This window comes from Moschus berezovskii, chromosome 15 (genome assembly GCF_049115385.1).
Source record: "Moschus berezovskii isolate FMDL1 chromosome 15, NW_MosBer_1.0, whole genome shotgun sequence".
NCBI classification, from domain to species: Eukaryota; Metazoa; Chordata; class Mammalia; order Artiodactyla; family Moschidae; genus Moschus; species Moschus berezovskii.
The window spans coordinates 50,852,860-50,868,089 of NC_142474.1; the positions used below are offsets into that span (position 1 = coordinate 50,852,860).

General features: G+C 36.5%; 1 protein-coding gene across 11 annotated transcripts in view; it reads left to right on the top strand.

Moving 5' to 3' along the window:
• Positions 1-15,230, top strand: part of ZEB1 (zinc finger E-box binding homeobox 1) — a 198,426-nt gene that overhangs the window by 149,405 nt on the left and 33,791 nt on the right. For 8 of the 11 annotated variants that reach the window (XM_055429742.2, XM_055429807.2, XM_055429786.2 and 5 more), the window contains one exon: positions 12,697-12,759. In XM_055429742.2, coding sequence (XP_055285717.1) covers positions 12,697-12,759 — 63 coding nt within the window. The remainder of the gene's footprint in view (positions 1-12,696; positions 12,760-15,230) is intronic. The other 3 variants (XM_055429750.2, XM_055429734.2, XM_055429776.2) reach the window with 1 other exon arrangement.

Below are 15,230 nucleotides of genomic sequence, written 5' to 3' on the forward strand. Positions count from 1 at the left end.
TTGGAACCTTTTCCAACCAAAGGTGGTGTGTGATGTGGAAAAGCTTACCATGCGGCTTCTCGTCTTCTTTGTACTGCTGTGTCCCCTGAGTGCCACTTTTGCATCTATAAAATGAAAAAACTGGGCCAGATGACCGCAGAGGTCTTTTTTTAGCTCTGCTCATAACGGGATCCAACTCCATTTGCACTAAATGTGCAGCACTAACATTTGAGTGACTCTAAATGTCTAAGCATTATGAGGTGGCCCAGGGGGAGGAGTCTGGGCTCTGCACACTGTGGGAACCTCAGCTGTGCCCACTGCCCTCCTGAAAAATCCCAGCCAATCAGACGTGTGCCTGGATGGAGAGCAGTGTGTACAACTCCTGTGTCGTCAGCTCTACAGCACATGTTCCAAATATTGATTTCCAGGTTACTTAGGTTCTTGTTTTCCCTATCCCCTTCAGTGTGTCATGTAATTCATTTGTAATACAGCTAGGTACCCTTGCTAATGTCTGTATTTCATTTTGTATTCTGTCTGCTGGGTGATTCATTTGGGGGAGGGATGGATTGTCCTGGCTGTAAAGGTGCAGAAAGACACACTCAAAAAAGTGTCACACACCCATTCCTGTCCCCTTTTTCCCTAATAAAAATGCTACTCACAGAAGAATGCATTATTTTGAAACTACTTTATGTGTATAGTGTACTCTGATATGGAACAAATAAGTAAATACATTGAGGATAAGGAGACCCAGGTTTCTCACTGTCAGCAGGAGTTACACACAAGGGGAAGAAAGGAGGCTGGGATAAAGCCTGTGGTGTCTGATTGGAATCAGAGGTATTAGCGTGATCTCATGGTTCTTAATGTCTATGAAGACAAATAAAAAAGTACACACACCTGTGTGCAGGTGTCAGTGCACACACGTGTCTCCCAGCTCTGTCTGCCGAGAAGGCAGGGCGGCAGTGACAGACAGTAGCTGTGAGCATATCCAGTGCCCAGATCTGTAGAATGACTGTAGCAAGGCTCCTTGCAGAAATGACTCATTCTGGAACCAAGGGAGAGAAAATGTAAGATAAACCTGGAACATGAATAAGAAAATGCTAAAAAAAAAATTTATGAAGGCATATCAAGAGACACAAGAGCTAACTTGAAGGAACTCCCCATGGCCAAATCTAGAACAATTTTGGCAGCAAAATAAATGATAGTATTGATTATAATCTATGACATGAAATAAATATCAATGCCTCCATATGGATATAAATACTTAAATACATGGAGGAGAAGGGAAAGCTCTTATAGTATAATTCTAGTTGTAAATTACGAAGTAATCAGGAGAGTGGAAAATCACCATTAGGCAAACACTTTGGTAATTGTTGTGGGCAAGAGCCATCAATGGTTGCTAAAGTTAGTGGGTGCCGATAACATGAGAAAAAAGATATTTGCATAATCTTAAAGTATTTCCCCACCAGATAATTATAAAGAAAGGCATAATAACTGGTATAAAGAAACCTGACAGGACAGCAACTTAACCAGATGATGAAGGTTAATGCCGCCTTCATCAGGTCATGCTGACACCATGCCTTGACTATTACAAACAATGCTTCAGTGAACATAGGAGTACAGATATTTCTTGAGATAGTAATTTCTTTTCCTTCAGATATATACTCAGAAGTAGGATTTCTGGATCACACGGTAGTTCTGTTTTTAATTTTCTTGGGGAACCTCCATACTATTTTTCATAGTAGCTGCACCAGGTTACATTCCAAACTGCACCAAGGGTTTCGTTTTCTCCACATCACTACCTTGTCTATTAGATGACAGCCATTCTAACAGGTGTGAGTGATGATAAGCGATATTGAACACCTTCTCATGTGTATTTCTTTGCCATTTGTATGTCTTCTTTAAAAAAAAGAAACAGTCTATTCAGGTCCTTTGTGTGTATGCTCAGTCACTAAGTCATGTCTGACTCTCTGCGACCCCATGAACTGTAGCCTTCCAGGCTCTTCTGTCCATGGGATTTCCAAGGCAAGAATACTGAAGTGGGTTGCCATCTCCTCCTCCAGGGAATCTTCCTGACCCAGGGATCAAACACACATCTCCCACATTGGCAGGTAGATTCTTTACCACTAAGCCACCAGGGAAGCTCATTCAGGTCCTTTGCCCATTTTTAAATCATTATTTGCTTTTTTACTATCAAGTAATAGAAGTTCCCTGTACATTTTGATTATTAATTCCTTTTCACTTATATGGTTTGCAGATACTTTCTTCCGCCACACAGGTTGCTTTTTCATTTTGTTAATCATTTCTTTTTGCTGTGCAGAAGCTTTTTTAGTTTGATGTATTCCTTTATTTTTTATTTTTTTACTTGTGCTTTGGTGTCATATCTAGAAAATCACTGCCAAGGTCAATGTCAGGGAGTTTTTTCCCCTGTGTTTTCTTCCACGATTTTTATGGTTTCATGCCTCACATTGACGTCTTCAACCCGTTTTGAGTTAATGTTTGATGGTGATATGAGATAGGAGTCTAGCTTCATTCTTCTACATGTGACTGTCCACTTTTTCCAACACCATCGATTGAAGAGACCACTTTTTGCCTATTGAGCTTTCTTGGCTCCCTTGTCAAGTATTAGTTGCCTTTAGTATATACATGGCTTTATTTCTGGGCCTTTGATTCTTTTCCATTAGTCTATGTATTTTCAATGCCAGTACCACATGTGTTTATTACTATAGTTTTATAGTATAGTTTGAAATCAGGAAGTGATTACCTTCAGCTTTGTTCCTATTACTCAAGATTGTTTTGGCTATTTGGGATCTTTTGTAATTTCACATAAGTTTTAGGATTTATAATTTATTTTCTGTTTCTGTAAAAACTGCTGTTGGAATTTAGATGGGAATTGCATTGAATCTACAAACAGCTCTGGGCAGTATGGATATCTAACAGTATTCTTCTGGTTCATGAACACAAGATATCTTTCCACTTATTTGAGTTTTCAATTTCTTTCATCAGTGTTTTACAGCTTTTTTAATGAAATTGTGTTTTAATTAATTTTTTAATTGGAGGAAAATTGCCTCACAGCATTTCATGCTTTTATTTCCTTGGTCAAATGTATTCATAAGTATTTTGTTAGTTTTGATGCTATTATAAACAAGATTTCATTTATTTATTTATTTCTATTTCATATGGTATCAGAATATAGAAATGCAACTGACTTTTGGATTTTTTTTAATGTGTGTAGGTGTTCTTTGATTTCTTACATTAGCATTTTATAGTTTCAAAATGCAGATCATTAACACATTTTAAGAGACTTAAACCTCTGTCTTTCATTTTTGAAGGGAAAAACTATTGTGAGTATTTTGTTTTTAAGTTTCCATTTGTTTATTCTCATTAGGGAGAATTACATGGTTGGGCGATATTGATTTTTATGTGTTGCCCTTGTATCCTGCAGACTTGCTAGTTCTAAACATTCTTTGGAGATTCTTAAGATTTATATGTAGACAGTCTTCTCTCAAATTGGGGTAGTTTTTCTTCCTTTCTAGTCTGTATACCATTTATTTCTTTTTATTAGAAAATGCTAGGAGTGGTGAGAGTGGACATTTTCCCAATCTTAGAGGGAAAGTATGTGGTCTTTTGCTTTAAAGTATAATGTTAACTGTGGATTTATTGTATATGTTCTTTATGAAACTATTCTCATTTCTAGTTTGTTGAGAGTTTTCATCATGAATAGATGTCAGATTTTTTCAAATTCTTTTTCTGTGTCAGTTGCTGTGATCATGTGCTTTTGTTTCTTCAGCCTGTTAACACAGTGAAATGCATTAATGGACTTTCCAATATTGAACTAGCTTTAGATTATCTGGAAAGCCCCTCTGAGTCATTGTGTTTTCATATATTGCTGAATATGACTTGGTAATTTTTTGTTGAAGATTTTGTGCCAGTGTTCATGAGAGATACTGGTCTATGGGTTGGTTGGTTTGTTTTTGTAATATTGTAACATGGTTTTGGTATCAAGGTAATATGGGCCTCATAAAATTAATAGGAAAGTCTTCCTTTCTCTTCTGTTTTCTTAAAAATACTATTTAAATATAGTGCTGTTCAGTAAATGTCTGGTAAAACTAAAGTGGAAACCATGTGGACCTAGAATTTTCTGTTATTTGGAGAAGATTTTAAACTACAAATTAAATTTTTAAAACAATTATAGGAATATTCAGATTAGCCATTTGATCTTGGATGACTTGCAGTAGTTTCTAGTTTTTGACGATATACTCCATTTAAAAGTTTGAAATTCATGTCTTTTAAGAGATGTTAACCTTACAAGGAAAATAGCTCACAATTACATAGCACTTACTGAGTGTCTGGTACAATGCTAAGCACGTACTGTAGTGATTTTATCTTCACAACTACCCTAACTACTGTTATTATCCTCCAAGTTTATATTTTATAAACTGATTATGAACTGCCTCACAGATTTCATAATGGACATATAAAATTTTTCATTTAAGTGTAATTACAAACAACCTAATTATCTAGCACATTAAAAATGACATTTTTAAACACCATTCATATGTGAAATCCATAGCAATTTAATACCTTCATTTAATACTTCCATTGTTTTAAAAAAAAACATGAATAAGCTCTTCTTTAAGAGAAATGTATATCTTAATGTTTACTTCTTGAACTCATAGCCCTTTTAATATCTTCTGGCTCTGCCATGATCCCCTTTTCATTCCTGATATTAGAAATTTATAGTTTCCCTCATTTTTTGTCAGTCTTTCTTAATGTCTGTCATTGTTTTTGGTCTTTTCAAAGAACCTTTTACCATTTTCTCTGTTATTCTTTTTTCACTTTTATTGATTTCTATTCTTAATACTTTTATTTTTCTCCTCTTCTCCCACTGTTTACCATGGTAGCACAGAGTTTTGATCTGAGTCCTTATTTTATAACATAGGCATTTAATAATGTAAAGTACCCTTTAAGCAGTGTTTTTGGTACATTCCACAAATTTTGATATTTTGTTTTTCATTTTTCTCTTTGACCCATGGATTCCTTCAGTTCAGTTCAGTCGCTCAGTCGTGTCCGACTCTCTGCGACCCCATGAATCACAGCACGCCAGGCCTCCCTGTCCATCACCAACTCCCGGAGTTCACCCAAACTCATGTCCACAGAGTCGGTGATGCCATCCAGCCATCTCATTCTCTGTCGTCCCCTTCTCCTCCCACCCCCAACCTTTCCCAGTATCAGAGTCTTTTCCAGTGAGTCAACTCGTCGCATGAGGTGGCCAAAGTATTGGAGTTTCAGCTTTAGCATCAGTCCTTCCAATGAACACCCAGGATTGATCTCCTTTAGAATGAACTGGTTGGATCTCCTTGCAGTCCAAGGGACTCTCAAGAGTCTTCTCCAACACCACAGTTCAAAAGCATCAATTCTTCGGCGATCAGCTTTCTTCACAGTCCAACTCTCACATCCTTACATGACCACGGGAAAAACCATAGCCTTGACTAGACGGACCTTTGTTGGCAAAGTAATGTCTCTGCTTTTTAATGAACTATCAAGGTTGGTTATAACTTTCCTTCCAAGGAGTAAGCGTCTTTTAATTTCATGACTGCAATCAGCATCTGCAGTGATTTTGGAGCCCCAAAAAATAAAGTCTGACACTGTTTCCACTGTTTTTCCATCTATTTCCCATGAAGTGATGGGACCAGATGCCATGATCTTTGTTTTCTGAAGGTTGAGCTTCAAGCCAACCTTTTCACTCTCCTCTTTCACTTTCATCAAGAGGCTTTTGAGTTCCTCTTCACTTTCTGCCATAAGGGTAGTGTCATCTGCATATCTGAGGTTATTGATATTTCTCCCAGCAATCTTGATTCCAGCTTGTGCTTCATCCAGCCCAGCGTTCCTCATGATGTACTCTGATTCCTTAGAAGTGTGTTAATTTCCAAAGTGTTTAGAAACTTTTTCCTCTTTCTCCTACATATCTAGTTTATATTCATTATGCTAAAAAAACATACTAGGCTGGCCAAAAAAGTATGTTGTTTTGACCAACTCAGTACCTTAAATTATATATATATTTTTTAACTTGTTAAGTTTTGTTGTATGATCCTGGATGTAATCTGTCTTCCTGAATCTTTTATGTGCTTTTAAAAAGGACCAGGTTGAATGTTCTATGTCAGTTGGTTCTAGAGGTTTTAATGCTGCCTGGTTCTTCATATTGTCGCTGACTTTTTCTCTGCTTGTTCTGTCAGTTAATGTGAGGAGGAGTATTGAAGTCTCCAGTTATAATCATAGATCTGCTTTCTGTTCTCTCTGTCTCCTGATTTGAAGCTTTGCTAGTTTCACACATATTTAAGATGGTTATATCTTCTTGGTGAATTGACTTGTCATTATAATGTTGCTCTATATCTCTGGTAATTTTCTTAGCTCTAAAGTCTACTTTAATGTTAAAATAATCACCATATCTTTCTTTTCATTAATGTTTGCATGGTATATCTTTTTGTATCCTTTTACTTTTAACATACCTATATCATTATATTTGAAATGACTTTATTTGTAGAGAGCTATAGATAGAGCTTGATTTTTAAAAATCTCTGTCTCTTAATTGACTTGTTTAGAACATTTATATTTAATATAACTTTTGGTATTTGGATTTAGGTTTATAATTGTATATTATTTGTTTTTTTTTTTTTCATTTTTTTCATTTTTCTATTCTTTTCCTGTCTTTTTTGGACCATTTGAATATGGTTTAGTATTCCATTTTCACGTATTTATTTCATTTTTGACTGTATCTCTTTATATTGATTTTTTAAGTATTTGCTCTGTAGATCTGAATGTTACATACTTTTCACAGTTTATTTAGAATCAATATTTTACTATCCCAAATGAAATACAGAAACCTTGCACCCACATGGATCCCATTGCCCTCCTTCCTTTATATTGTAGTTGTATATGTAGTTGTCATTTCTTATATTCTCCTTCATTCCTGACATTTCAAGTTTCCCTCTAATATCATTTCCCCTTCTTTCTGAAGATCTTCCTGTAGCAATTCTTTTAGATAAGGTCTCCTGGCAATGAACTCTGCTAGCTCTCTTTTATCTACGGACACGACTGAGCGACTGAACTGAACTGAACTAATCTTTCTTTTGCCTCCAGTTCTGAAGTATGTTTTCACTGAATGTAAAATTTAGGGTTGAGAGACTTTTATTTTCTTTCAGCATTTTAAAACATTCCACTCCCTTATGGAATCCTTAATTTCTAATGATAAATTTACTGTCATTTCAATCATTGTTCCCTTATATTACATTTTCTCTTACTCTTTTCAAGTTTTTTTTTTTTTTTTTTTTTTCGTTTTCAGAGTTAGTTTGATGATATGGGCATAGATTTGGAGGGCTTTACCCTGTTTGACATTCAGTTAACCTCTGACCTATTAATTTGTGTCTTCTGTTAAATTTGGGAAGTTGTTAGACATTATTTTTTCAAATTTTTTTTCTATATAGTTCTCTTTCTGTGACTTCAGTGACATGAAAGATATTTTCTTATTATGCTGTACATCTAAGACTCTCTTAGTCATTTACTCTGCTTTTCAGATTAGAAAATTTTCATTGATCTGTCATCAAGTTCACTAATCTTTCCTCTTTCATCTCTATTTTACTATTGACCCTATCAAGTGGTTAAAATTTTTTGTTATTGTATTCTTCTAAAGTTTTCTTTTGATTCTTTTTTTATAGTTTCTATTTGCTGATGCAAGTTTGCTGAGACTTTCCTTCTACTCTTTTCAAGAGTGTTCACCCTTAACTTCTTGGAGAACCTTTATAAAAGCTGTCCTGTAATTTCAACATCTGTGTTATCTCAGTGTTGAGGCAACAGCTTCTTCTTCTGTTTTCCCACAGAAGCTGTGGTTTTCTTGGTTCTTTGCATGCCAAGTAATTTTGGATTGTATCCTGGACACTTTTGAGTATTATCTTTTGAGACTCTTGTTATTTAAATCCTGTGGAGAATTTTTGTACTTCTGGTTTAGCAGGCAATTCAGTGTATCAGGCTGTAAGTTCCAACCAGCTTTTTGTGGGTTGTGGTCCCAATATAAGTTCCATTTTCAAGCCTTTGCAGTGCCTTTCAGATCTGTACCATGCAGAGTAATGATCTTATCCCATGCTTCAATTCTCAGAGTCTGTGATCAGATCCACGTGAGGGAAACTTGGGATGCACCCAGGAGTCCACAGACAGCTCTGTGCAGTTGCTTCCCCATGCCTCTCCCTCCCAGTGGTCTCCTCAGTATTTCCAGTTCCTCAGGACTCTTCTGTTCAGTCTTCTGTCCAAATTCCTGGGACTTTACTGCCGTACCTTGTGCATACTTCCTGCAGCTGTGACTGTGAGAAGAGCTGCAGGAAGACGGGCAGAGGGAGCTCAGTGGACGCGCATACCACCCTCTTCAGGCTCTGCTCCTTCAGCTGGAGAAGGTGCCCCTCCCTTGGCTTTTAGATACCCTGGGGCCCCTGCTTTCACCATGGTCTCTCCCACCACTGTGGGATGACCTGGGGGCTGGGACCCAAAATGAAAGATGGAAAAATGTATATTTCTCCCTTTCCTGCTCCCTAAGCCTAAACTGGAGGGCTTTTCTAGCATACTTCCTCCATGCTTCAGTGTCCACATCCAGTTTTTGAACTGCCCTGAACCCGGGCCACGGTGGGAGGAGTCACTTCCAGCTCAGTGGCTCCCTCTTCTCCCTCTGCCTGCTCCAGTTCACCTTCCAGAGTCTTCACACTGCCCCCTATGCGTTCTCCCAGGTGGTGCAGCTGCGTCTGGTGGGACATACAGGTAGCCTATCTCCACCTTCACCAAAGCTCACTGCAGGCATGTTTTTTGTTTACCATTGTCTACATTAACAGGTTTTCCTGGAGGTTGTGAATTATATTTACTGGGAGGTTGATGGACAGTTATACCAAAAATAGATTGATACATATGTAGAACCTAATGGATATAAGAAGGAAAGATGGAGCTGTCTGGAAACATTCTAAAAAAGGACACAGTGAAACAAACATTTCATCCTTAATCAAAGTTTGAATATGTTTGAATTCAGGAATTTCTCAATGTTTTTTTTTTGGACAGTGTTACTGTAATAGGTTTCTCTCCTGTAACAGGGACAGTGGGTGGGGCTAACAGAGAGCAGGGTCAGGGAAGACTTACAAACTGAGAGAGACATGAACTGAGCTTCAGAGAAGTCAAATTAGTAGCAATTACTCAGATGAATGGGTAACAGCATTCTAGCAGAGAACACAGCTTTAAGAAAAAGGCAGGTCTAAATGTGCTTGGTGTATGTGTCATCGAGAAAAAGACAAGAGCAGAAAAGGAGAATCTGACTCCCTTAGCCACTCACTGTGCCTTCTTAGCCATTGCTACAAAATATCCTCACAGAAATATGTGTAATTATTAGAAACACCTTGGTATTAATTTCGGAAATGCAAGTTTTAGAATTTAGAACATGTGTTCAATTATCGGTCCTGTTCTTTGAATTATCTTATCTCGCCATTGATATTAAGCATCTACATTTCTAATTAAAATCAACTATATCTTTCGTACTTGTTTTTACTTACTAGGAATTTCATCCTTCAACAGAATGAACAGGTGCTGTCTACTTTGATCTAAATCTGTGCTATTTGCCTTTGACTTTTTTAAAGTAAACTTCCAATTTTGAGATAATTACAGATTCACAAACAATTCATAGTTTTAAATTTACAAATAATACAGGGAGTCTGTGCACCTTTTACCCAGTTTCAAATGGTAACATCTTGTAGAACTGTAGTACAGTATTGTAACCAGGATATTAATGTCGATGCAGGTGAGATGCAGAGCATCCATGACCACAGGGCTCCCCACTTGCCTTCAGACAATCCGTCCTCTCCTCCTTTCCCCTCCTCCCCATCCTTCATCGTGGCAACCACTAAGCTATTCTCCATTTTTGTAATTTTGTCATTTCATTAATGTAATATAAGTGGAATAATGCAGTGTGTAATAACCTTTGGATTGGCTTTTTTCACTCTCCATAATCTTTTAGTGACTCATTGAAGTTGTATGTATCAATAGTTTGTTCCTTTTTATCGCCGAGTAACATTTCATGACTTACTTCAGCTATCTTTTGCCAGTCTATGAAAAACTTAAGTCTTGTTACTCTGGAGTTTGTCCTTTAGATACTTGCTTTGGTATTTAGACTAAAAGTCAAACCCTCAGGAGCACTCTGGTTTTCCTTCCTATGTTTCACTTAGATTGGTTAGTCATAATATGTTGACATTATAAAGTCTTACAGGAGAAAAAAAATCTTAGGTACAAGTAGATTCAGTTACTTTATTCCTCTTATATTTCTTAAAACTAGAAGTAAGGTCAGAACACATTAGGGAGAATGCTGGTTGAGAAATATTTAGAATAGCCTTGTTTCAAGATGCCCTCGTGCTGGTCCCTGGATGGAGCAGGGAGGGGCTACTGCAGGCAGATCTTTGGTGAGAAGAGGGTACCCACCTGACAGCCCAGCACGAGCACCATTTCTATTTCATTAGTTGACATGAGTTTAGTTGTTGAACAAAAATTCCTCCCCCAATAAAGAGGGGATGATTGGACGCTTCCAGGTTTCAAACTGTGGTAAATAAGCATGGGACCAGATTCTGACATGTTACATTCTCATGTAAGAGCCTAGATTTCACTCCAGCAAAAGGAATAATTTAATTGTAGACAGTGTTTAAGTTAGCTTTAACTGCAAGCAGTAAAATTAATAAGGTCCAAAACAGCATTTTAAACTTTAAATTCAGTGATACCTTGGGCTTTCCTGGTGGTCCAGTGTTTAAGACTCTGCGCTTCCACTGCAGAGGGCATGGGTTCAGTCCCTGGTCGGGGAAAGTTCCACATGCCATGTGGTACTGAAAAAAAAAAAAAGAAACAAAAACTCCAAAATAAATAACTAAAATCAGTGTTACCTTCCACCTTAGCAAGTCATAGCTCTGCCTGCTTTGGTTTTCGTGTGAGGAGAAACAGCGAACACACATATGCAATAATAAATATATTACTATCATAATTACCCACTTGGCACACTGTTTATTATTTTAGGTTAAGTAGATGCTTTGGAGGAAGTGGAAAAAAATAAACATTGGAGACTTTTCAGATGCTTAGCAAATACCAGTGTTTATCATACAGTATTGTTAACACTTGACCAGGGATTTTTAAATTGTCATTTTACTGATAGCAGATATAAAATGAGAATTCTTCAGCAGAAGTTAATCTCATCATTATCCACTTCAGACAGTGTTCTTTATGCTGATCTAAAGAGGTTTATGCATATTTTAACTATCACATAATGATCATCTTTAAGTAGTAACATAAAAGTTAATGAGTATAGAAAATCTGCCGAATAAATCCACCCAGTAATCCAAGACACTTATAGAAATACATGCTTTAATGTGAGCACAGATTTTACTTGATTAGTGCTCTATTTCTCAATTCAATTATCAAACTTAAAGGAAAATCTGAATCAAGATTTTTGATTGACATATTCAGTGGGATTTGATTGGAGTGCAGATAACTACACAGTGTTTTAGCGTGACTTTGTAAGTCTTCTGATCATAATTACATTATATACTCTGAAAGCAGTTTTTAACTTCTAATCTTTCGTATGTGCACAGGTTCTTAATAAACTACTCAATAAGTAAAATGTACCTAAATATATAAAGTTTACTTTCTGCTTGCCTAAATAATGTGCATATTGACTCTGATCTTATCAGCTCATTACAAATATATAGATGTCAGAGATGGATAATGTGTGTTAGTCTCTCAGTCGTGTCTGACTCTCTGTGACCCTGTGGACTGTAGTTCTTCAGGCTCCTCTGTCCATGGGACAAGGACAAGAATACTGGAGTGGATTGCCATTCCCTTCTCCAGAGGATCTTCCCTACCCAGGGATTGAACCCATGTCTCCCGTGTTGCAAGTAGATTCTTTACCATCTGAACCCCAGAGAAAGTGGATAATAGACATCTAAAATATTTATTGGTACCACTATTATCATTTATTACTACTTACTAGTAGTTAGAATAATAAAGAGAGTGAAAGAAAAGGTATAGTCCTTAGCTGTTTGCTCTGGGCACACTGCAGGTTGTCAGGAACTCTGTCTATAGTGAGATAAGCCAGGGTGGAGGAGAGAGCGGGTTTTGGAGCCATTCAGACCTGCATTCATATTCCACTTCCACCACCCAGTAGCTGTGTGTCCTTAGGCAGGTTCTGTAACCTCTTCAAGCCTCATGTTTTGGTGGGATTTTTTAATTTATAAAGAGATAGTTTATGAAGGTTAAAGGAAATGAGTTGATAAAGCACCCAGCACAGTGCCCAGCACATAGCAATTTGTGCTTCAGGAAAGAGATGGAAAAGGAATCCTACTTCCTGTAGATAGATTTCCCCTCCAAGAAAAAATACCATTAATAAAATCCTAGTATGTGTATAATTCTAATATATGTAGAAGTCCAGAATATATATATACATTTTCACTTATTTTGCTTCTCTAAAATATCTCTATGAGTTTTGTGAAACTGCTTAATTTCTTTAAAAAGCTTTAGTTTAGTAGGACATGTTACTGTACTTATACAAGGGGGAAAAATCCAAATCAAATATAACCTAAAAATTTCCTTTTCAGATTTATAGAAATTAAATGTTGGTGAGAGGGGGGGACCTGTTTTAATGCTTTTGTTCTTTGATTTTAGCAGGAAAGGAAGGACAAGAAATCCTGGGGCCGGAAGCTCGGGCAGATGAAGTGGGATGTGCAGGTACTCTTGCCTTTTTCTCAAGCACTGTCATCTTTGAACAGCCTTTTGTGTGACTGGTTTTTGCAATTGTGAGTCCTGCATTTAATTTGTCTCCTCCTCTTTATCTTGCCCCCCTTTAAATGTTTAAGTACCTAGGCATATGGGGCACTGTATGAAAAGTTAGATGTTTATATTCTTTAAATACACTGCAACCTTAGATATTCATATAATACAGATATTCATCTGTAAGGATGACAAATATAATCTACAGATAATCCACAGAGTAAGTGTTTGAATGATAATTTAAACTTCTATCAGATTTTTACCATAGTTACAGAAATACAGATCTATTTTGAGTTTCATTATTAGTTACCAGGATCTACATGAAATTGCCCACAAGACTAAAAGCAAAAGAGAGAAAAACAAGCAAATATCATGGGTTATCTAGAAACCAGATGAGAATTATGAATATTGATAACTGAACATGCACAGCAAACAAGAGAATACACTTTTTCTTACCATTTCTATGATTGAAAAAGGCCAAAATGAAGTTGAAAGTGAAAGTGAAAGTCGCTCAGCCGTGTCCAACTCTTTGCAATCCCATGGACCAGAGTCCATGGAATTCTCCAGGCCAAAATCTCGAGTGGGTAGCCTTTCCCTTCTCCAAGGGATCTTCCCAACCCAAAATGAAGTTGAATTATAGTAAAGAAGGGAATTTGCTTCTAGGTGACTATATTAGTACATATTCCCCGAGACTTAAGACTGTTACTCTATTATTGGATTCAAATCAGATTTAAGAAGCAAAAGAGTAAGTGCAAATCTTAAATCCAGATATTTCATATGATAATGTCCAATATATGATAATACCAGGCACTTATTACTTCTCATAAGGCAGTCTTAGAATGTAAACTTCAAAAAGAAATTCCAAATTATTAAAACATTTCTTCAAAATTCTATACTTAAAAGTAGTATAATTGTATTCTGTATATTCAACCATAGATTAGATATTTCTATCATATAGTTTTAAATTTTCTATGGTTCTTCTTTGGCTTAACATTTATAGTTTTTTGTTCTTTGCAGTACATTTTAGGAGTATTCCACAGAGCCTTATCAATCACCTTGTATTGTGTAAGATGAGTGTATTTTGTAGTAATGTGTCAAAAATCGATTTTTAGCTATAAGCATCAGCCCTTCTATAATTGTCATTTCTATAAAACAAAGAGTAAGCCTTTGTACTCGTACTGAAAGTGCACTGCAAATTAATCAAATAATGGAATATGTGATCATTTATGGTGCCACAGACAAAGATTTTGTATTCTGCCTTTAACATGGTTGTGTTGAACTTGCATGAATAATGTATTCAGGTATGCTTATTATCAAATATTTGTCAGGCTGACTTATACATTATGTAAAATATTTAAACAATATATTTGTTGTTAGTGAAACAGTGTTAATGAACACAGAAGAATGCTGTTCATTACTCTTCTATTTAATGTTAAAATGTGACGACTCACATCACCAGAGTAGTAGAAGGTCTTCTGTAGAAGATCGTTTGCCCTTTGAGGCAAAGTGCCAGCAAAAAAGACACCTAGAGTTCCAAGTTGATGGTATTTTACCTCAAAGTTTGCTCTTCAGTACAAAAATGAATTCATGCTTTCAGTTTGAAGTAATGAGTGATACATAATCTCCCTACCCACAAAATAGTCAGGTCTGGAAGGCAGTGTAACTGTATATAAACTAGAGTTCCCGCTGAAATACAGCATCCTCCCCTCCAAAATAGTGAGCCCTGTGTGTTACATCCTTGGCACTCGGAGAATTAGGAGTAAACATTTAATAAAACTCTGATAAATGCAGTTTTCACCAAAGAAGGGTGGAAATTAGATGTTTGAGCCTTCAAAGCAGTTTAACTTTGAAGTCATGTTTCACCTTTGCTTGTGTTATTCCCTTCACTTCCAGGGAATGATGTGCTGACAAAGTAAACAAAACCATGGCAAGAGGTCACCATCATTAGTTTAGAACTTTGTCAGCTCCTTTCTCAAGCTGACTTCCTTCTGCAGTTCACGAAGTGAGAACTATAGTCTCAGCTTAGTATTCAGAGAGTGAAAAAGTCACCCGAAACAGCCTTTGTTCTTCTAAGCATCCTTTCTTTGTTTATTTAGCTGATACTTGTGCAAAGTTTCAAAATTGGAGGATAAAGATTGGAGGAAGCCTAACTATCCTTTATTCTGATGGGAGTAAAACACTGATTGCCTCATAAAAATGTTATTTAGCCTTTATATTAAGTGTTTTTCCCCTCTAGCCTTGCATTCTGTAATTTGTGATTATAAGCCTACAGTTGTACACTTTGACCAATGATTATAATGTTGTAATTCTGTACTGTGACAGTTAGTTCAGAGTTTTGTCACACCTGAGAGAAAGCAAAATTGTCATCATATTCTCTGTATTTGCTTATCTCTCTAATATTTAAACACATGCACTTATTAGTCTTAAGA